Source organism: Salminus brasiliensis, chromosome 11 (assembly GCF_030463535.1).
Source record: "Salminus brasiliensis chromosome 11, fSalBra1.hap2, whole genome shotgun sequence".
NCBI classification, from domain to species: Eukaryota; Metazoa; Chordata; class Actinopteri; order Characiformes; family Bryconidae; genus Salminus; species Salminus brasiliensis.
Window position 1 is genome coordinate 11,690,239 of NC_132888.1, and position 25,134 is coordinate 11,715,372.

The following is a 25,134-nucleotide window of genomic DNA, read 5'->3' on the forward strand; positions in this document are numbered from 1 at the left end:
GACGTCTTAGGGCTGTTGTAATTTATAGCAGTCATTGTAGCAGAACTGCTAAATTAGTACCTGGAAGTAATGAATAGTAGTTTTTATTTTGATGAACTGAAAAACGAATGTCCTGAAGGAAATTCAAAATGCAAGGTGGTTGCTATTTTATTCCAGGTAGTTGCTGTGGTGTTGCTAAGTTGCTGATAGATAGGTGATTTATTGTTGCAAGGAAGTTGCTGTTGTATTCCATGTGGTTGGTATGGTATTGCTTATTGGTTGCTAGGGTGTTGCTAGGTAGCGAAAAGGCAGTTACTATTATCCCAGATGGTTGCTAGAGTGTTTCCAATGGTTTGCTGGCTGTGGTACCCCAGGTGGTTAGTTGGGTATACTTCTAGCATTGTGTCAAAAGAAGGATGCACAAACTTTTGCACTCCATGCAGTCCTATGGAAAAATGTGGTTGCTAGATAGGTGCCCTAGTGTTGAAAGCTGGTTGCTGTGGTGTTTCACATGGTATCACATGTGGTTGGCTGTGTGTTTGTAGTGTACTTGTGTGATTGTGACGTAGTGTGGCTGCACAAACGTTTGCTCCCTATTCATTCCTATAGGAAGAATTACACAGAAATCGTAAATACAATCAAAAGGCGGTATATTCAAGCCCAAAATGCAAAATCAGACCGTACAATCTGGTGTTTGAACTGTGTAACTCAAACACCGTAGGATGAGTTAAGCAGCAAAAATCTGGCAGCAAAATAAGAATAAAAAAGAAAACAGAAGAAGAAAAATATAAACCGAATTTAGCAATGTGCAACAATAATAGCTTGTTATAGTACTGAGGCCCAAAGTAGTGCTTTAGAGCAGTGTAATTCTGTTGTCCCACAACCCAAAGTCTTTGTTCGCTGTTGTATTTATTTTCCAGATACTTCATTAAGATTCATGACTTGTCATCTGGAGAGTGTAGGGTACATAGAAAAACATACCTCTGGAACTGAACCAAGTATTTCCACTCACAGGCTGAACATATGCTATGTCCACACAGAGGGCAAATGAATACAATGTGAAATTTGGTCATTTAATTGAAACCACTGCCTGCAATAAATAGTCCCCATGGAGGTTGTGGTTTGAAGTTGAGTAGACTGTTGACCTCCTCTTTAAGATGTTATGTGTATTCTGGTTGTCGGGCTATGGGAAATCTTCCATCTTTCACCCTCAAGCAAGCATCCTCACTGAACTATCAGGGGAGTTTTTAGATTTGTGTCTCAACAGAGGTCACAGTGAGGGTCACCTACTGATTTTGAAAATGAGATCATTGCCAGGTTACGTGTACAGTCAGGTGTATATTTGCTAAAGTGTGTCCAATGTGAAATGCAGCATCCACTGAACAGATGTAGGCTTGGAACAGTAATCATTTGGCTCTTCAGTCAATCTCTTTATGTGAGCTTCTCTGCAGAACTCCACGTTCCAAAGGCTCAGCTTTAAAAGACTGTCTCCATTCCAGCTACATCAGTCTACATTATTGTCAAGATTGGTATGTCTAAAAGCTTACGCACAGACTTTTTGGTTAGGATGCCTAACACTGCATTCACTTACTATTGTAAGCCACTCTGCATGAGAATATCTGGTAGATGTTTAATTTTTATCATAGTCACTTTATCAATCAAGTACAGTTGCTTGTATTAGGATTAGGGTGCCTACATAAAACGAAAGAACAAACACTGAAAGTCTGTAGTCACCCAAATATTTTCCAATAATGCTCTTACTCAGCCCAATAAAACTGCCTACAAGTCTTCATAACCACCATGCAGCGTTGTGAGAGTGGTTTAGGGGACAGTGTGACTCAATGTAAGCTATGTAAGCTGAGCCTAAAATGGTACCCCCAGCATTCAGCAAAAATGACCAGTTTTGTCCATTTTTACAGCTCACCATGAATCAAACTGTGCCGTCTGTGTGACCTCAGATTGGAACAGTATATTTACAGGCATTTAGGGGTAAAGATATGGGTGTTTGCTGACATTATCTTGTGTTTACTCAAATACTTTGTGAAAATCAGTCAAATGTAGGGGCCTTGTCTAAGACATTATCTAAGTTACCAATGAGGCCAAAGTTACCACATTTTACAAAAAACAGCATTGTTGTTTTTTACATTAAATTCTTGATTTCCATCCCTTACTTCATTTTGTTGGTTGGCCCTTTTTGGTTAGACATCTGATGCAAAATGGAGCTGCTACTTATCATGTTTCTCCACTGGAACCTGACATGCGTGACTGAAAGCAGTGCTGCCAGCTTGCTATATTGAGCATGCCCCTGATGTTAATCTTTTCTTTGCTGATGTTCATGTTCATATCTGAACAGGTCATCTTCTTGTACATCTTAGATTCACCTGCTCTATCAGCAATTACAGTTCCACACTGGTTTACTTCTGAGTACCCACATCAACAAAACTGATGTATGTGTTAGTTTTACACTTGCTGGCCAATTTATCCAATCTCCTTCTTTCATAGTGGGTCATGATGCATTGAACATGAACCCTTTCTGGGGGTTTCGTGGAATTATAAAGTCCCCTGCAAACATCAAAGACCACCCTTCATTTATTTAATTTCCAGTTAAAGTGACCATTAAGTACAGGTGTAAGGAAATAAGTGGAAAAACTAGTAAGAAGACGACTCAACGCTGTAAGTCTGACAGGATGTGTAACTAATTACGAAGCTTTTACTGAGAAAAGGAAACTAACGAAAAAATAACAGTGGAGTCCAGACATCAACATCACTGAATTGTTTAAGGGGATTTTCACCCTAGCATTTTTTTTTTTTAGACCTGGGAGCGCTTGCTCTGAGAGTTCTGTTTGTTTGGCCAAATGTGGAAGCTGTTTTCGAGCCCGGGAGTGGTTCAGAGAACCGATCTTTGGTCCTCCTAAAATAGGGGTCAGAGGTTTGATGCAAGTAGACTCTCAAGCAGACAGTCTGTTGTGCGTAATGAAGCTGCTTCCTGCATCACATGTTGGCTTGTGTGATTGGTTCGTTTTGTCACTTCATTGCTTTGACTTATCACCTGCATGGCAAAAAAAAAACTCTCCTGTGAAAATGACTCCTTGTGTTCCTGTGTAGTGAAATGCCATGACTGCAGAAAGTGCTGTTCTTTGCTGCTTGTTTGTTTGTATCAAAGAAAAAAAATGAAAAGTGAAACTGATTAACCTAGGGCTTACCATTTAGCAAAAAAAGCACACAGAAAAGTGGTGCTCGAAGTGGAATTCTGCTGTGTGAAAGCAAACCAGTGATAATGAGCCTATCCCCCGAACAAGCCAGAATCGCTCCTGGGTGCGGACTAAGATGACTGGGATACGTGAATCAGAAAATGCTTCTAAAAGAAGACTTCTACGACTGAACGTTTGAAGGTGTGGAAACATGCTAAAAAAAAGCTACTTTTGGTGTTACATTTAGTTGTTGAGGCTCATATGTTTCCTGTTTTTTCTCTGCACTGAAAATTAGTCAATTTGTGTCCATTTTGACTGATATTTAAACATTAATATTAAGTATATAGATTTTAAAGGGGGATTTTCAGAACTGCAGACACTATGGCAACATCACACCTTTTCCTGTACCACTCATGTTGAAAACCGAAACCTATATGAAATGTCTATATTAAATGTATTCATAGTGAGTCATAATGTGGGCTTTAAAAACACTTTTTGGGGCTTTAGTGGAATCGTACAGTATCTGTCCACCACACTCTTTTATTTCATTTCCTGTCAAAAAGAGTACTTCGTACAAAGACAAGTTGTAGAAATAAGTAGGAGAGACTGGAGTCTCTAAAACTACCTTCATCAGAGTGCAATACTGCACTGTGCAGTACTGTGCAAGAAATAGATTTGAAAGGGGAATTTTAGATAGTCCCACAGCAATTGCTTTGCCAAACCACAGACACTATGGCATCACCAAACCTATTCTTGTACCACTCCTACTGAAAACTGAAACCTGGGCTTGATCTGGGTTTATTAATTGACCACAGTATAAATGTGCTGGGACATAAGCCTGCACTTAATGTACTACCTCTTTGCTCTTTGCTCAAACAAATATTCTGTGCCAGTTCATCATTTATTAATTCTTGTGTATATTTGAAATAAATAAATGAGAACATATAAAAATGAGATTAATCAGTGGGTGATGCATGCAAGCGAAACCTTGTTTTACTTTTTCCTTTGCCATTCCTTCCATTACTTTCAAATACTTGATTGGTTGAACAGCTGCTCTGGCTCTCCCATGTTTACCCAGGACTTAATCCTCTACGTTGCAAAGTGTGGAAACCTTCTTCTCCATTTATGCCTGTATTAACTTTTATGTCACTGCGAGCGCAAATAAAGGAGTGAAGAGAAATCTCCATGAATTGGAATGAGCAGTCGTTAATTTGAGGATTCTGAATACTTAAACGATTCCCTGAGCTGCTACAAAATCCTGGAGATCAGTTGCTTTTCATGAAGGCATCCGAGGATGTTTCATTTTGAGTGACTGCATTATGAAAGTCATATGTGTTTAGTTCCAGGATTTCCAACACAGAGTAACACGGTACGTGCTATACTGACCTGCGGCTTTGCTGCATTTTAGTGGATCAGGTCCTGCTTTGGCCCAGACCCAGTTTCCTGGTGTTTGAACCAATTTCCCTTCATCCTGCCATTCAGACGCACTTTTGTGTGTCCACCCTGTCCCTCTGGTCCTTTCAGCCTGACATCTTTCTCCAATTAGGAGATTTCCAGGTGGAGCCTGGACTCTGCACTGATCCGGTCCTGATGTCACACTGTTCTCATGATGTTGTTTTGTAATCTGCTCTCATACAGGAATCAAAGGCACTGGGGATGGCTGGTGAAGCCATCAGTAGAACTTAGAAAGCTAATCGATCTCTGTTGGGTTTATTTGTGTGATTAGCTGGTAGTTTTATGCTCAACATAAGCAGGTTTTACTAGATTTACTGAAGCATTGGCTGAATAAATGAAATAAATTGTAGGATACAAGCTGGCTTACTGTTTAGTTATTACCTTCAGTTTTTGTGCGTCCGAGACCACAGAGTAACAGTAAATTTCCAACATATAGACACGTATGCTGGGCCTTTCACCCAGTAAACTAAACCAAACCAGGCTAGGGTCACATTTTTGGCAAATGTACTATTTCAAACATTTCAAACATTTGTTATTTTGCAGTATGCCCTCGCTTGAAAGCCTGGAGCTCAACATAAGCAATGCAAAGTTTCTTTCTTGTAGCAAGTCTTGTGTTTCCACATGCAGAGGTGTGGTTGTCAGCTCGGTGGGTGACACTTTTGCTTGCATTTCTTCTGCTTGCATTTCTGCTTACAAGCTGTTCAACAGCAAAAAATCAGCCACACTGTGTTTTGCAGGTTCCATTTATGTGTTTATGCTGCAGCATCGTTATCCAGAGTGTTCTGAGCAGGCTTTGCACATAACTATTGCACTTCCACTTTCTTGGAATGCAATGCTGGCGGCTCACGCAGGCTCTGAGTCATGCATATTGCAGGCTCTAGACTCCATTTGATTATGAGCCAGCACCATGACACAGACTAATGCTGAGCGGCCTACTCTGCCTTAAAGGGTCATTTGTGTGTCAGTGCCAAGAACAAGCTGGGTGTATCTTGGATCAGCACTGACACGTTACACCACCTAACTAATCTTCTCCTTTTTAATGTGAGTTGGAGCTTATCTTAAACAGTAATGTGGCTTTTATGGAAAAAAGTAAACAACTACACAATTGGCCTTATAGCACTCCAGAAATGTTGGATTCAGGCACAGATAGCTACACTACATGGACAAAGGTATTGGGAACCTATTTAAAATATGGACACATTGAATTAATCATTGAATTCAGATGTTTCATTCAGTCTCATAGCCACAGGTGTATGTAATCAAGCACCCATCCATTCAGACTGCCTTTAAAAAAATTTGTGGAAGAATTAGTAATTCTAAAAAGCTTACGAAAGTCAGCTGGTGAAAGTGTCCCAATATTTTTGGCCATGTACATTGTACGTTGAAAACAGGATACAGATACAGACAGCAGCATTTACTGAATTTTGTCATGTTATGTGAAATGTGTTTTCAGCTGGTTTTGCCTGATCTGTAGCTCATGTGGATTCACAGATTGGTCAGATCTGTCAGAATATTCTATAAGCCATGAGCTTCAGATACACTCTTAATAATCAAGGTGCTACAAAGGGTCCTATAAGCGATAGCACAGAAGAACCACTTCACTGAACTGATTATGGCCCAAATTCAAGCTGAATATGGACTAAATCCAAGCATATTAGTGCTCAAATGAATCCGATCAGATTGGCAGTGAAACTATGTTTTTGATGTGTATCGTATCCTCTTAAAGCAAATGTTCACACTATTACTGAAGCATGGTGAATACCTTCAAATTCACTGAACTCCACTGTGCAGTTATACCAGCTCCAAGCTTAGAATGGGGGGGGGGGGGGGGGGTATATTAACACTTACAATAATGATGTGGAAAACCCACTGTAAGTGCCAGTCAGGGTGAGGCAGTGTGTTACGGGTAAAACAATGATCTCACCTAGTTATTTACAGCCACTGGGTTGATCTGTGTTTATATGTGAGGCTTTGTAGTGATATTATTTTTGGGTTTCCTCCTGAGAATTGCCTCTGGGAGTGTGTACTTAATGCTTGCTTGGTTCTAGCGTCCTTTTAGTTGTCCTGCACGAGTGCTGGCATTTTGTTCTCATTAATCATTTGGAAAATAGAAATGAACCAATGGTATGTTCTGTAGTAGGTGACAGAATATTTACATCTTAACCAGCACAGCCATTCTTGTCAAATACAGTCACACATCCCTTAAATCATACATAATATTTGTCCCTTTACAAGCAGCAATAGTAACAGCCTCAAGATTAAAGATTGACCTTAAGATTAAATTAAATTAGAATATTTACTGTTGCTGAGCAGAGAGATTTTTATTATCAATAAGGAAGTGGGGTTTGGTTCTAAGCTTATACTTATCAAGTTTTCAGATGAGATTTTGCACATCCTCAGATTGTAAAGTCATATAAGCATAAGCAAGTAATATTACCAAATTTTCTCTGTTGTAATGATACAAAAACTGAGATCTAAAAATAATGTTACTGTTTAGTTCACAATTAACGACCTGTGTTGTGTTTTTTAGAGACTAGTGATTAAAAAGGGATAAAAGAAGAGAAAATATATGTATACTGAGCAGGAGGATAAAGAAAAGAAAGAAAGGCCTGAGGTGTATTTTCCACGAGTCATGGGTTTCCACTGACAGAGGCAAATCCTGGATAATTTGTTTGTTCACATATCACTTTCAATATCAAGAAGAAAATTAACCAGCCATTTTAATGTTATCAATAATAACAAGGCCTTTGCAAGCCTTCTTGGAAGTGTTTGCTATTATTCTCCATGCTGATCATATTAATATAGGACAGCACAATATGCACATTCACAAGAATGGCCACCTTTTGTGTAGACGAAAAAGTGACACTCATTTAACCCTGTAACAACCATTCAACCCTGTCACATTCATGTCATGGTGTTTTCACATCAGATATTTGTGTTTTTCATCAACATTTGTTAGCTTAGATTAACAAGTAGGACCGTTTGGAATATTGAGCTTGACAAAAACAACATATTTCGTTAATGAAATGGTTAATAATTGAAGAAGTGCAGCCATTGTATTTGCTTTTTACTTTTAATAGTTTATTAAATCTTGAGAATCACAATACATATGTCAACATGAAAGCCCCCAACCAATCACACAGTATGTCTTACTGCATCCTGTCCAATCACAGTTTCAGATGAGCATTTTTGTGGGTGTTTTGACAAATCAGGGTATTCATATAATCTATCAGATGTAAATCAAGTAAATCAGAATATTTGGAGCCTGTATTTAACCCTGTCACCTTAATCATTTGCCAGTTTTTATATGGCAAAATGTATAATTTGCTTTAAGCAGCAATATAATAACAGTTTTAGTCCAGATAGTGTAACCCTACCCTAATAAAGCCTGTTGTGGTCTGGACAGCTAGTGGTCTGAAGTACAACTCATTTTCCAAAACAATAAAAATTCTCATTGATTGTTTTGCTTCCCCTCCTAGTCAGTAAAGCAATACAAATATGCATCTTTCTGGATTTCATCTGGTTATAATTGCTTTCCTACTCTGAAGTTCCTTATAATTCCTGGCTAAGATCCTTCCTTTCTGCCATAATTCACACACTAAAACACTTCAGATCAACTGTCTTTGTGATTGTGCAGCTGTTGCGAAATTAAGGCAATATTTTTACATCCTCTTTTTTTCTGTGACATTACAAACCAAAAGCAGTACTGTGACATTCTCAATCTCCTCATCCAGTCCATGAGAGATGTAAGTCTATATATGGGAGCCTGTTGTAAGCCTTGCTAACTTCTCTTGGGATTTTGAGTCCAACTGGGCAGTGTGTAGCCTAACATCATTAGCATGCCAGCACCGTACATTTATCCACATTCATTTGTGTCAGAGTTGACCTTAATTTTTGGCCAACACTGAGCTAACTATAGAGCCTCATCAATTTAGTGAAGCCCTGACAGGCGATGATGTCAAGAGCTAATTTCTTACAGTTCTCTTCTGTTTTCATTCTGGAGTCATGTGACTGGTCAGATCCATAGGATTATATTGAACTTATCCTGTCCATAAATAATGTAATGAACATGGGGAATACAGTGGCGTCAGGATGCATAGACATTGCCGCATTAAAGGGTATACTTCCAGACCAGACTAATGTAATGAATCTTCTGTGAGACTTTGGGACTGAAGTGTTATTGATTAATGGCTTTTTTCTACTCATAACAAATAAGCTCCTCCACCACATTATCCCATCAGTAACCAAAGCCCTGTTCGGTTTTTTAGAACAGAATATTGATGAATGATGTTTTTCACCTCTTCATATGTAATTTTATATTCTGTGTTGGGAGAAGATTCCATGCATAAGAGGGTCTTAAAGAGAAGCCCTCCAGCTTGATTAAACAGGATCCGTATCCATAAACCCTAAAACATTTTATTGTTGTTTATTAGTATATGCTCATAGCACTCTTTAAATCCTCTTTTAATATGTGCTTATAATAAGCATAAAAAAATTAGTTTTCTTTATATTCCAATATTTCATGGTAACAGCACTCCTGTTCACTGTAAGTCATCAGTCCTACAAGAAATACTGAACATTACGAAATGAAGGCTACTGCATATGCTACAGAAAGTACTGCATACTCCACAGAGAACTCCACACTATGAAAAGTACTAAAGTACTGCATGTGCTACAAAAAGTACTGTGCATATGAAATTGTTCACAGTACTTTTTGCCATGTTGCAGTAAGTTTGTACTTTGTGTAGTATATGCAGTACTTTTCATAGTGTGCAATTCCTTGTGGAATATGCAGTACTTACTGCAGCATATACAGTAGACTTCAGTAGTTGCAGTACTTATTGTGATACACTGCACACATTGCAAAATATATTGCATATGCTACAAAAGTACTGCACACATTACAAATGGTTCTGCGTACGCTACAAAAGTACTGCACACATTACAAAAGGTACTGCATACACTTCAAAAGGTACTGCACACATTACAAAAGATACTGCGTACGCTACAAAAGTACTGCACACATTACAAAAGGTACTGCACACATTACAAAAGGTACTGCATACACTTCAAAAAGTACTGCACACATTACAAAAGGTACTGCGTACACTACAAAAGTACTGCACACATTACAAAAGGTACTGCACACATTACAAAAGGTACTGCATATACTACAAAAGTACTGCACACATTACAAAAGGTACTGCACACATTACAAAAGGTACTGCATATACTACAAAAAGTACTGCACACATTACAAAAAGTACTGCACACATTACAAAAGGTACTGCATACACTTCAAAAAGTACTGCACACATTACAAAAAGTACTGCACACATTACAAAAGGTACTGCATACACTTCAAAAAGTACTGCACACATGACAAAAGGTACTGCTTACACTACAAAAAGTACTGCACACATTACAAAAGGTACTGCATACACTTCAAAAAGTACTGCACACATTACAAAAGGTACTGCTTACACTACAAAAAGTACTGCACACATTACAAAAGGTACTGCATATACTACAAAAAGTACTGCACACATTACAAAAGGTACTGCATATACTACAAAAAGTACTGCACACATTACAAAAAGTACTGCACACATTACAAAAGGTACTGCGTACGCTACAAAAGTACTGCACATATTACAAAAGGTACTGCGTACGCTACAAAAGTACTGCACACATTACAAAAGGTACTGCTTACACTACAAAAAGTACTGCACACATTACAAAAGGTACTGCATATACTACAAAAAGTACTGCACACATTACAAAAGGTACTGCATATACTACAAAAAGTACTGCACACATTACAAAAGGTACTGCATACACTTCAAAAAGTACTGCACACATTACAAAAGGTACTGCTTACACTACAAAAAGTACTGCACACATTACAAAAGGTACTGCATACACTTCAAAAAGTACTGCACACATTACAAAAGGTACTGCATACGCTACAAAAGTACTGCACATATTACAAAATGAACTGCATATACTACAAAAAGTACTGCACACATTACAAAAGGTACTGCTTACACTACAAAAAGTACTGCACACATTACAAAAGGTACTGCATATACTACAAAAAGTACTGCACACATTACAAAAGGTACCGCTTACACTGCAAAAAGTACTGCACACATTACAAAAGGTACTGCATATGCTACAAAAGTACCGCACACATTACAAAAGGTACTGCGTATGCTACAAAAGTACTGCACACATTACAAAAGGTACTGCGTACGCTACAAAAGTACTGCACACATTACAAAAGGTACCGCTTACACTACAAAACGTACCGCACACATTACAAAAGGTACTGCGTACGCTACAAAAGTACCGCACACATTACAAAAGAGTAGAAGTAAAAGTACTGCACACTACAGAAGTATTGCATTCTCTATTAAAAGTACTGCACACATTACCAAAGGTACTGCATACATCACAGAATGTACTGCACACTACAAAATGCATGGGATGTTCTTTATACACTAATTTTCCTTCCTGTTCTTTTCAAAACATGAGCCTTTTTAAATGCAGCACTACTGGTTTGCTGGTTTGCTTTTTCCTGATCTACTTGATTGCAAACCTCATAAAGCCCAATATCATGATCCTGATGTATCATGATACAATAAACTTGACCACAGTATGAGTTTTATGAGACATGATGTGATAGTGGAGGAGAGATGTGTTTATGGACTCATTAGATGTTGCCAGTAAGAGTGTCATGTCTGGCCCGAAATGAAGAATAATAGCTGTAATGAAAATTAAAAAAAAAAAAAAAAAGTTGTGGCGGGAAGTGAAACTACTTATGGGTGTTAGCGGAAGTTTTGTCTAAATGTGTGTGTTCAGATATGAAAACGTTTATTACTAGAGAGAAAAAAGCATTTGAGGTTGCTGTGTGGAGGACATACATGCAGCTTCTGGTTTGGTTTGGTGTCACATGCATGGAGCTTATTTACTAGGGGTGTAAGCAAATACTGATACACTTTAGTATTGCGATATTATGTTCTGTAATATGGATCAACTATGAAGTGTTACACTTGTAGTCACATATACAAGCTTTATTCCTCAAGACCTCTTACGTAAGTAAAAGTTACCACAGACAACAAAGAGTAACCTGCAAATGAAAACCTTTACACTGTAATCAAACAAGAGCTGGTTTCTCTTACACCAATGTGTGAAGCAGTGTTGTAAAAACGGAGGAGTAGTAGGAGTAGTAGATAGTAGTTCTTGAGAGTAGTAGAGTCAGGACAGTTGTGGATAATGTGGTAAAGCAGTAGTGTCACTCTTTTTTCAAAATCCAGTAGCCTTTCAGTACTAGAGCCATATCTTCAATTACATTGGAGGGATATATAGAGGGGTAATGCTGAATGTTGCCACCTAATGTAATGTGTTGAAATTGACTAATCCCAAACCTCCATGGTCACTTCCTTGGCAACTGTTGCTATTTATGTAAAGATTTGATCTTCCATTCCTTTTACATTTTCCCCTAATTAAACATCAATGTAGATTATGTGGACCTAAGGGAGCTGGATCAATCCAATACTACAATCCAATTATTTGTAACTAGCTGTTGAACTAGAAGGTAATTAATGAAGCTATAGTACTTTTGCTAGTAGTGTAACTAGTTGCATTTCAGTTAATTATTAATTATGAATTTATTAATGTTTCTTTTTACATTGCCCTGTATTAGCATAAAATAACTAATCCTATCATAATTCATATGAAAACTACATTACCAATATCATTCAAAATACCATAGAATGCACTTGTGTATTATTTAAGATGCCCTTTAATGTATAAATAGTAAGGATGTGACTGTGGTGGGGTGAGAAAAGCTTTGTGTGGTTTTAGAAACCCTATTTACAACCCTGTTATTTTGCCTCAGAGTGATTTCCCCACACTGATTTCCCTTTCATGGTGGGTTGTCGCGGGAAATAGGTACGCTCTGCTTTTATTGGCTGGTTTCATGACCGCGATGGCCCACAGCCACATGGCCTAGCCTAGCCTAGCATTAGTTTTAGTCTTGTGGCTAGAATTTGAATGCTTTTATTATTCCCTGATAGTGTTTCTCTTCTCTTGGTGTCCCGTGCAGTGAACTGTAGTATCAGCTGGCGATTACGTTTATTTATGTAGTACTTTTAACGATCTACGCTGTCAGAAAGCAGCTTTACAGGGATCCTGGTCTGGGCCCCAAGTGATCAAACCAGTGTCAGCAGTAGCAAGCAAAAACTCCCTCAGGAACCAAGACTCAAAAGGGGAACCAATTTCCTTTGGTTAATCATATTCTCACAGGAGAATATGATATAGTACAGATATTCTCTGAGAGTACACTACACGTTTTAGACAGGAAAACGGGAAAACACTGTCATAATTTAAGTAAATACCAGCTTACCACAACACATACCAATCCACTCACACTGCCAAACGGACCGCCACCCACGCCTACTGTCTGTTGAAGATGATGACAGCCCACACCAACTCATACTTGCTGTTGGCCTCAAACATGTCTGACTCAGTGTAATTCTGCAAACCTCCAAATTCTAGTGAGTAGAATCAACAATTCAAACAACCACATATGGAAAATAGGTCACATTCAAAGGCGCGAAAACAGGAAGTTTTTTTCATTGAAGGTTGACTCTTATTCATCCTTCTAAAACATGCGCTGTAGTTGTCTTTAGTTGTCTTTAACCCCTCGAGGCCTAGCCCTATGATTTAGAGACTTAACTGTGACACCTATTACTGTTAATCTCGGAAATACTAATAAACTGGAGTGTAGGCCCACATACCAGACCTTGGAGTGTTACAAGTTAAACAGATCTGACATAATTATTATGTTTCACATGCTCTTGAGGATTCCCAAATACCAATAAAATGAGGTCATCACATCCTGTCACCGGCACTGCTATCACATAAGCTGAGATGTTAGAAGAGGAATTTACTATGTGCTTCCAACCTCTTCTATAGGCTCACCCTTGTTCGTGCAGTAGCTGCACCATTTGTTTCATGAAATGAACACACCTAATCCAGCTAATCAAGGCCTTTAGGAACAAAGTGTTTTATTAGGGTTGGAACAAAAAAAGGTCAGGTAGCTCTGGAGGAACAGGTTTGTAACGGTGCTTCCAGCGCAGGAGCTCTGTAGGTGTTCACTCTCAGTTTTTATACAGAAGTATTTGATCTAGTGTCAGATGTCTTTTTGTCAGGTGAGCACTCAGTGTTCACAAATCAATCAACTTCATCAACAAACTACAGTTGCTACGGTTCTAGGGAATCAACAACATAGCATTTAGATTGTCAAAATAAATATTGCCAGCAAGTGGTGCAGCTTTGGTGGTCTATTTTAGAAGGTATGAGCCAAAGCATTATGGCCAACAATCTAATAGGTTGTAGGTTGTCCTCTGTGTGTCTCTCTTTGAGCTTCAAGTACGGCTCGGCTTAACCAGCCATATCTTAAAATCAACAGAAGACAACCAGGCTTTTTTCTGTCCTGGCACCAAAGTGTCCGAACAGTAGTTGCTCGCTGCCTTCAAACGCAGACTGAAGACCCACCTCTTCAGAGAGTACTTGGGCGAATAGTAGAGTACTATGGTCTCTATATTGTATTGTGTTTAGTAATGTCTAAGCTTAAAGGTATCTTTGAATTTTCAGTCTATTCAAACTAGCTAAGGTTATTCTTGGGTAAATAGCGAAGCACTCTGAATCCGCTCTGGATAAGAGCCCTTAAATGTAAATGTAAATGTCCCAAAACAGCTCCAAGCCACTGAAGCATGAAATCTACAAGATATCTGAGGGTGTTTTTTTGTATCTGGCACCATGATATTAGCAGCAGCACAGAGCATCACACTTCCTCCACTGGCTTGTCTTCTTCTCAAGGTGCATCCTGGTGCCATCACTTCCACAGCTGAAAGGGGCACATGTACCAGACTGTCCAAGTCATGTAAAAAATGTGACTCATTGGACCACATGACTTTCTTCTGATGCTCATATGTACATTGACTGGTCTGTGGCTACACAGTCCTATATGAAGTAGGTCTTGATGCACTGTGTGTTGTGACACATTCCTCCCATAACCACCATTAGCCAGTTCTGACTTGCTAAAGTAATAAGATATCCTTTGTTTGCCTTGCACATTGATGGTACTTACACATCCAATTCCCTGTCACCCTGTTGACCTTGGGCATGCTGTTAGGTTTGCCATTTTGAAGGTGCTTTGACTCAGTCCTCTCACCATAGCAGGCCAACTTAAAATGATTACAGAAGTAGCTGATTACAGAGGTAAATTTACTCAGAACTATACAGTGTAATTTCACAGCTCTGCAGTTGGACAATGCTCTAACTGCATGCTCAACCAGCGTGAGATCATAAGTTTAAATCTTGTGATAGGGGAAGCTCTAACTTGCAGATGGCAATAAACAGTAAGCAAATTGAGATGCAGAACAAACAGTCTGAGTCAGGAGAACCTTTGAATGAACTTTATCATTTGAAGCTGGCTTGACTTCCCGGTCCTGGTGCTAGTTTACTTGTTCACTGTTGTTTAACATATTAAGTTAACAAAGTATTCTCTGCAAAGACCATTTCCTTGTGGAACATCATCTCAGAGACTACTGTTTATCTACTTATGCCATTTCCAAGTACTTTTAAAGGCAAATGCTTGATGTATGCCATCTTAGGATGTGGTTTGGGGCTTTGTGTATTGTCAGCCATGCTATGTTCATAGGTCTTTGCAGTTTTGTGGCTTTCTGTAGATGTGATAGTGAAGGTCCTGTAGTTTGTACCCAAGCGGCCCTGTCGGAACTTGATTTGCAGTCCGCCGCAGGATAAAGAGCTTCTTCTTGAGGACCATATGAGGCCTGCAGGACAGGCAGGGGAATGTGGTGGGGCATGTTTGGTGGAGTTGTTTTGACAACGTTTGACGAGGACGATCCCTGCGTCTTGTGAAGTCGTGCAGATGCGGTGGTACCAGGCCACTCACACTTAGACTGTGAAGAAGTTAGGGTGGCACTTAATCTGGATGGTATGACACCTCAGTGACACTCTCATTAAAATCACTTAGCTGATGTAAATTGTAGTTGCCCTCCATGGGTGTAATGGGTATGATAAGAGCACATTTTCCACACTTTTTGAGAAGATGTTCTTTGGAAGATAAAACGCTTGTCCATATTCAAACTGCAGTCATACAGAGGTAGTAACTAAGCCTTAGAAACCTAAACTCTTAGACTAAAGCAAAGGTTCCTAAATGGTTATTGGTGGGGATGTACAGGAAAAAGTGGAATAGGGCTGTCCAGATCAAGTTATTATGCTCCCGGTCGATCCGATCTTTGTGTTTGTATAAATAATAAAGTCACACAGTTTAGATCAGATGATAGTTTTAGAAAGGTTCAGGTATTGTGGTCTGTTTTCATGTTTCACTCTTTTATTTACCTGCTGAGAACATTCGCACTGCTGCCTGCTGGATAATAATGTCTCTTAATGGCACCTTGAGGACACCAGATGCGCTCCGAACACAGAATGGGATTAAAATATATTATACCAATGGGTCGGATCAGGGCATCCCTATACAGAACTTTGAGGAGCTTTAAAAAAGGTTCATCAAACATTTTATTGAACCAGAAATGAACCAAAAAAACTGTATTTCTTTGGTCTAATTTTAAAAATGTATGATTTCTGACATTTTGCTTTTTTGCATAATTTATTGCAATTACACAGTAAATAACATTGTTATTAGAGAATATTATGTTATTATTTACATTTACATTTTTTGTTTGTTTCAGTGTCAACAAATGACAAATACATGGCAAAATAAGGCTGTAGAAAAACAATCAAACTATCAAATACAAATCATAAGAAATCCTTTACTTATGAACACATAGTATCAGTTGAAAGTTCAAAATGGATTTTTTACAGGATTTCTCTGCTTGTTCCAATGAAATACAAGTGAGATATTATTTAATCAAGTTTTACTTTGCTTTTGTTGCCAGTAAGAATATCTATGACTTCTAGCTGCTAAGCACGAGGCATTTCTAAGTCTGAAACCTGATCTTAACGTGATGCTAATGACAGTATTGCTTCTGCACAGTTCTTTGTCTTTCATTATGTGATCTGTAGTCACTGGCAACTTGTCAGGACATGACACATCTTGCAAGCTATGTTAATAATGACCCACACCCTAAATAACTGCATTTTAAGTGCAGAGAAGTTGTGTGCTGTGTAGAGAAGACAGTTCGGCCTTCGGCGTGCGCCTGGCTATGCAAAGGTTTCCAGTAAACTCTGCCGCAAATATCAGGTTTCAGTGTTATGTTTTATTGCCCGGTGTATTCTGCCGCTAAAACAATGACATCAGGCATGAGCGGAGTGCACAGGCAGCTGCACACGTCTCCTCTAAACAGAGAGAGCGGTAGCAGCTCCTGCTGCCCACGTTCAGGCCAAGTCCTGAAGGGACTTGATGAATCGTATCTCTGTTTGGATACACAAAAACAACCACATTCACAGGTGCTGCGACCGGGAGAAGATAATCATGATGTCATCCGTCCACCTATCCCACAAACAACACAGAAAGCCAGAGGCACTCTGTCACCGGCGGTTAGGCTGGTGTCCAGACGCTGACCTCCTCTGAGACGAGATTAGTTGATATTCAGTGTGGTCTAAAGTGTCCCCAACCTCTCTAGAGCAGATTTATGTAAGCATTCACAGTGCCCATATGAGAAGACGTATTTCCCAGTCTCTTGGCCACTGTGTGTCTGTTAGAGCAGGCCCTGATCCATTTTATTATGTAACAGCTTACAGTGCAGAAAGTTACAATAATGCATAATTAATTACATAGCTACAAAATGAAGTACATTAACATGTTAACATATTTAAGCCTGGACATTTAGATGTTAAAAAATCAACAGAACTTATTTTCTTTCTATTAACAAATACATACATGACAAATGTATTCAAATAAAAGAATTTGCACTTTTAACAAAATGCATTTGTTTTTTTTCAGTGCTATATAATTCATATAAATGTGTAATTGAAAAATCATGTAATTAATATAGTTTTATATTATTATATACTATCAATATATTAGTATGTTAAATTAGTAAAATTAGTATAATATCTGTCATTGCCACCAATGAACATATTTAAAACAAACTAATTAACTGTGCATAATAGGCATAAATGAACTATTAGTATATAAAGCAACATACCAACAAATTAACATTAAAAAAGGACCAATTCGTAAAATAAAAGAATTAAACTATTCATAATTCGAAATGCTAAGGTAAACAAGTGTGGTTTAAGTCCTGAATTAAAGGTAATACCAGACGAGACACTCTGAATATTTAAAGAACAGCTCCACAGCCTTCAAGCAGCAAAGCATGGTCACTCTTAAGCTTTAGCCTTAGCCAAGGCCACAGAACATCCAGACGTACCTGTTCTGCTGACCTTAAGGATCAGAACAGGGGTGAAGCAAGTCAGCAGTGTAGAACGGGAATCAGCCATTAAGAACTTTAAAATCAATTAAAAGTATCTTAACTGGCTGCTGTAATGGACAGGGAGACATCGCAGTGATGCTGAAACTACAATGATGTGATCCTGTTTCTTGGCACCTGTAAGCAGTCTCATGGCTGCATTTTGTATTTTGTAATTAAAGGCTGGCAATCCGATCATCTTCTTTTTGGGTGTGGAGCCTACCTGGAATTATTGGGCAGGTCACCATTCTATTGCAGGGTACCAAACACACCATTCATTCACACCTGGGGCAAGTTAGTATAGCCTATTCATCTACCGTGCATTGTCGGGAGGTGGGAGGCAACCCAGTGGAACCCACACACCAGGGGAGCACACCAAGCTCCTCACAGACATGCTTTTTCAGGCTGTTTTCCACAATTTCAGGCCCCTGGAGTTCTGTACCACCATGCCATCCTGAAGTTGAGCTGCCAAGATTGTCAGTAGACAATTAAAGCATGTCTTTTTTCCAGACCTTGGCTCTGTTTTTAAAACTGAAGTTGAAAAGTGGCTAAAAGCTCATTTTGATATCAGAACCAATTTGTTGAGAAACTTGTAGTTGTAAAAGCTGCCCGAACAGCTTCTTCTATCCTCTAGACCCTCACTGAAACACTTCAGTGAGCACATGTTAAAGAGAAGGACAGAAGGACAGTTCTCTGAGATCTCACTGAACTCCTCATCTTCAGGATTCTGTTGTTTCAGAGGAGTTTTCTATTTGTTTTCTACAGCAAAGTTGGCTGTGAAAGTAAGATTACGTGTGGATTGGGATTTGAAACCAGACCATCTTTTTGGGAATCTCCACACAAAACATGTGCTCTCCATCAGTTCGCTGAAAACAAATGACTTTCCCAACCTTGGCCATGTCGCAATCCAAAAAAACACGCTTCATGCGAAGATTAATTGCTGCCATTCAGCATCAGCCACACGTTCCTTTTTTTCTTTACAGCCCACGCTTGAAATGCCATATCATATGATGAAATGGGAACTCTTCTGTTTGGACACACATCTGTACTGACCTCCACCCTGTCGTTAATTCCATGTCATTTATTAGTTTTATGCCAGGGCCCAGCAATACACCCTCCTCTACACCACTGTGCTAAAGATTTAAGCCAGGACACAAACATAATTACTGTCCTGATCTGTTGAACGTTTATTGCAGGAAATACGCAGCTACACAGGCAATCATCTTAACGAGGACAGATGTTGCGTGTGCATGTTGCCCTTCGAAGTCATTAACAGAATTTAGTTTCCTCACAAACAAATACATTGTTGTTGTCACGCAAAAAAACTGTATGTCCAATTTTGCCATTTTTCACATTTTAGACAACATTTAATTCTGTCGGGTGTTCTGTACATTGTGTCAGAACTTCAGAAATTGGTAAATGGACCAATAGAAATGCTCCAAAATGACCTAGGGACTAGGACTTAAGGAATTGGGACATAACAAATGAATTGACTTACATTGAAAGTTAAGGTTTTTGGAGTTTTGGCATATTTTTTTTAACATTCTGTCCAGAAAATCCCTCCATAACATTACAGATCTGTCCTTTTAATTTGTTTTAACGATTAATTGCCATGCTGTGGTATCAGTTATATGGTTAAACTGGTCCAGCATGTTGTCTCACTGCATTGTGTTGTCTGGTTTTTCACCTGCCACATGTACATCATGTACATTAAGACATGTTTAACCACTTGCTGTCATGTGGAACCATGTCCACTCAGTAAGCAATTTGTTAGAAACACCTGTACACCCACTCATTCATGCAGTTATCTAATCAGACAATCATACGGCAGCAGTGCCATGTATAAAATCATGCAGCTGCAGGATAGGATAGGATAAAATGTGACAGAAAGGCTACGCATTTCAGAATGCACGGCACGTCCAACCAAGGCAGATGTGCTTAAACAGTCTGGGTTCTACTTCTGTCAGCTAAGGACAGAAAGCTGAGACTGCATTGGGCACAGGCTTACCAAAACTAGACGGTGAAAGAAATAAAAAAATGCAGCCTGTAGGCATTTTTAACAATCTGCAATATTCACAGTGATATTCATCTTGTCTGCAGTTTGCGAACAAGAGAAAATCTTACACAAACCTACAGCAACCAACATAGACGGATCACTCCCACCCAACTATAACTGTACTCTCTCTTCTCTGCTCTTTTTCAGATTTCTGGCTTTGTCAATTCGATCAGCCCTGCTGGCAACGACCAGCAGAATCTTCTGGCTTTCCGATTCTATGCACTTAACCCTGTGGTGGACCCCTGGGTCTTCATCATTATCCGCAAGTCAGTCTTCCAGAACATTCGCGCATTTTTCCGCTGCCACTTTAGCAAAGCAGCGGTGAAGGCCACACCCCACACCGCCCTGTCGCTTCCCCTGCAAAGTGGAGGACCTGCAGACTCAGCTGCTCTCCAGAGCAAGATTTACAGGAGCTTTCCCCAGTGAGGAACACCGATGTGGAGCTTGTCCTTCAGTATGGAAATACTATTCTAATGCATTAAGGAAGCATGAAAAGCTGAGGAACATGGACATCTAAGAACTTTAGGATGTGAAAGGGATACACAGTGCTGTACAGTACCACAGACTGTAAAAAGAATGAGTGTAATTGAGTGTAAATATAAGACTACATTTTGATCTAAAGGCCTATGCGTACATACCTCAGCATGTGAAGCACAAACCAGGCTTATTCCCGTCATTGATGACACTGACAAAAAGAGAGCATTGAGTTTATCTGGTTCAGATGTGTTTCATTATTTCCTCATGAATACAGTATATTACATTAACACAGTCAGCAAAGTCTATATATATTAATATGTTTGGTTCATGAGGCAGTTATGAGTCATTTGAGTCAGGTATCTGAATCTTTTTTTTTTTTTTTGTCCAGTGTGAGCATTGAACATTACTTCAGAGCTTTACAGGCAGAAATATTGGTGTTTACACTGTAAAATAAACAAATGGTCCATTGTATGAAACTCATATAGGGCAGTTTCAACAGCTCATGTGTAAAGTAGGTGATGTATAGTAAGGACCTGACAGAATGTACTCTAAAGATCAAGATCAAAGACTAGTTGCCATTGTGAATACTGTATACTATACTGTACAGTACATTAAATAGGATAATTAATCAAGAAATGTCCATTTACAATATTACTTGACGTGAAATGAAAAAAGTTGCTGATCCTTTAATCTGGTGCCTGCAAGTCACATTACAAAGAATTTCTTGAACTGAATAGGTTTTCACATTCTCTTGTAGTAGTGACTTAATACTCGCCTGCTCTTGCCAAACACAAGGACCAATAACGATTTGTTTTTATGTCTTATGTTGCATTCAAGTGGTTCTGTATACTTCGCCACCTTCACAACAAAGGCAAGTACTACTGCCGTCAGTTCATTTCATGGCTGCTTTTACAATACTGCTTCTCAAGACTTTGATTGGTTGTATCAGATGACGTTAGCCCCTTTCATGCTCAAAACCCAGGACTTTATCAATCATGCTTAGGCACACACATTCACACATTATAGCTCTTAACACATTAAACACTAGGTTCATTTTTCAGTTATTAGTCTTAACGCAGAATCCATTATGAATCATTTGGTAACAGTTTAGTTTAGCATGTTTTGTGGAGTCCCACAGAGATCTATTTTAGGGTTTGTGAAATTGTTGCTAATTTGGGAAATAGTGTAGCTCAGAACTGAAGTGTGGGCCTATACACAGGGCTTAAGGGGTTACTCTGTATTTTACTGGGAAGCACAGACTGATACCATAAACGTCCTGTTAATACAAGACCTAACCTCATCCGCATGAAAGGTCAACACAATGCAGTAGCAGCATTCCAGCCCTGAGTGGCAATGACAAGTCAGTGGAGCCTCAAAATAATTGTGAAGCTGTTTTTTCTTAAGGCAAACTGCTACGCAATGTTGCTTTAAACGAACTAAAAGAACTGTAAGAATGTAAAAATGAAAATGTCTGAGACATGTTCAACTTTGGCATCTCTATAATCCCTCCCAGTAATCTTCCAAGAATTGTACAAGTCTCAAGAATGTAAATTACTGGGTTAACTTTACTAGGGTTTCATCTTCGACTTGACATGATCACATTCAACCCACCCATAACATTAGCACCACTGACAGATGAAGTGAAAAACACTCATATATTAGGCAGCAAGTGAACAGTCAGTTCTTGAAGGTGATGAAGGTGTTAAAAGCAGGACAATGGGCAAGCATAAAAATCTGAGCCACTTGTGATGGCTGTAGATGACTGGGTCAGAACCTCTCCAAAAAATTAGGCAGGTCTTGAGGGGTTTTCTGATATGCAGTTCTGGGCAGTACAACTGTCGGCAGGTGTATCCACCTAAGCTCATTGATGCGGTCCATAGAGCCCCCACCTCACAACTTACATGACTTACAGGAGTTCTACTTATTAACGGAGGTGTTAATGTTATAGCTGATCTGTGTAGCTGGATAAAAGTTCATGATTAAAAGGGGCTATTGAGCAAGGTCTGAATCACGTTTTTCAAGAGGACAGCCCTCCATCAGCCCTCCCATGCCATTGTATAATACCTCACTTTAGAGCATGCAGTGTCCTTTGATTAATTAGGATACTGAACTGAACCGCATGACAGTTTAGCACTCTGTACAGTAATAGTATCATTTCAGACCATGGTATTGAACTACAGTGTTTTATTCGAATGTTGTTTGTTATTTTTAAATACATGGTTACAACATTCTGTAAAGATAGGTCTGTCAACCCAGACAAAGAAATTTGCACTTTCCTTTACCCGATCGGTTGGTCCGTGTGGTTCAATGTTTGTAATGTGACAAAGAAGAAAGGCGACACTGTGCAACATGTGGTCTCAATCCTTTATATTGTTCAACTCTTCCCAGTCATTTCTGTGGTGGATTTGAGGGAATGTCTGCCGTTTTCCTAACCTTTCCAATCCACTCATGGGACAGTTCCATTTCCACAAAAGAAAACGATCACGGTAAACTTTCCACATGGCTGCTTTCTTGACTTTTCTGGAAGCCTGTAAAACGATTGCTTAATTGGATTCACAAATAGCAGGACCTCTACCTTCCATATATGGGTGAAGTTGTATTGGAATGTGGTTGCTATCACTTTGGACTGATGCTTGTGTATATACTGTTCTTGAAGAAGCAGTAGGCACTGATATCGACAGTGGAGAGTTTACAGACGGCCACCAAACCTTCCACAGCAAACGTAAACTTTAGTGCGCTTTACAGGGAAGGCTGCATCCATAATACCGAAATGTACATTGTCACACAACATGTAACAATCCTTCACTATCATTTCTGTCAAATATTGGACCCAGTATCTAAGACATCCCTGATTGTGACCGTCTTCCTCACTGTAAATATATCTGCTAGAAGAGTGAATGCAGTTTGCAATGGAAATGTTAGGTTGGCTATGTGGTAACTGTGTGTGATTGTGTGTGTGAGGGGGTGTGTGTGTGTGCAGTGTTGTGTAAAACTGTTCTCATGCTGACTTGCACTTGGCTTCTTTTGTGTATATGGAGTTTTTCATGCAGTGTTGAGAGAGATTTTTATTTGCCTGTTTATGGAGAGCTGTATAGAAATAAACCTTCCTAAAATCATGCGGTTGCCTTGGTCTGTAGAGAACACACAAACACCAGCAGACAATATGTGGGAGAAGCTGAAAACAGCTACTGTTATGGATTTAGAGGGAAAGGCAGTTTGGAAAAACAGCATCACAGCACTTCAAGACATGTCCGTGATACAATATAAGTTTATGATATTGTATTTTTTAGGGTTAATATGTTGGTATAGTGACAAATAATCAGCAATGCCACATTTAAGATACCATAACTTTATATTCTAGTTTTTATAGTGTAATAATATATGTTCATATGAATAATACTACACTGTTATTTGTATTTATTCCAATATTTGTGTTTTATTAAGCAAATGAGCTTTTCCAATTTATTGTTCTGTGTTTATATATATATATATATATATATATATATATACCAATTTATCTGCATGTTAATCTTTTTTTTCTACAAATTAATCATTCTATCAAGTTTGGCCCCAACTTCCTCCCATAGGTCAGTCTCTTTACAGAGCTGAGTGATGTGTTGAGCTTGAAGGGTATTTATGCTGAAATATGGCTTATAGATTCAAACTCTCATTCTCTTACATACATAAACACACACTATAGGTTTATGATATATTTAATTTATATTTTATGCCACATTTAAAATATTATAACTTTATAGCTTTTTTATAATGCATACTGTAAAATACTATGAACACTATTAAACTCATATACACATATAACACATCACAATCACAATAGCAGTAAATATGCCTGGCCCCTGGGCATCAAGAAATGATGTTTCACTGAACATGCATGTTCCTTACACAAGTAATGTAGAGTAAATACCTGCTTTTGTTGAAGCAACTGTCTCTACTGTCCAGGAAAGAAGGCTTTCTACCAGACCTTGGAGCACTGCTGAGAGGATTGATTGTTTTCAGCAACAGGGCTGTTAGTGAGGTTGGGATGTTGGATGTCATATACATCCAGGTTATACACTTAGGTGCCTAAAACGTAGCACTGCTGTACCTGATCCACTCGACCAGAGCAACTCACACTACCACACCACCACCACATCAGTGTCACTGCAGCGCTGAGAATGACCCACCACTCAAATAAAACCAGCTCATAGTGAAAGGAGGCTAACAAAGTATGCAGAGTAACAGATGGACTACAGTCTGTAACTATGGAACTACAAAGTGCTTCAACATGGTAAGTGGAGCTGATAAAATGGGCTGTGTTTATTCCAAACCAGGGCTGGTCATAATATTATGATATGACCATGTGCTTAGCGTCCTGCCATGTTAATGTTAATATGTTTACCATCAATTTGTTGCCTGTTGACATTCCATCAGAAGTGACTCCCTGGCACATTGTTTTCCATAATCTGAAACAGACCCGGGCAATTATGTCTGTGCTTGATCCCATTTT

At 38.9% G+C, this 25,134-nt stretch overlaps 1 protein-coding gene across 1 annotated transcript in view; it reads left to right on the plus strand.

Moving 5' to 3' along the window:
* ptgir (prostaglandin I2 receptor) overlaps positions 1-23,743 on the plus strand; it is a 42,606-nt gene extending 18,863 nt beyond the window's left edge. The window contains exon 3 of the mRNA XM_072691016.1: positions 20,298-23,743. Within this exon, the coding sequence (XP_072547117.1) occupies positions 20,298-20,576 (279 nt within the window). The 3' untranslated portion in view covers positions 20,577-23,743. The remainder of the gene's footprint in view (positions 1-20,297) is intronic.
* Positions 23,744-25,134: the final 1,391 nt, after the last annotated feature.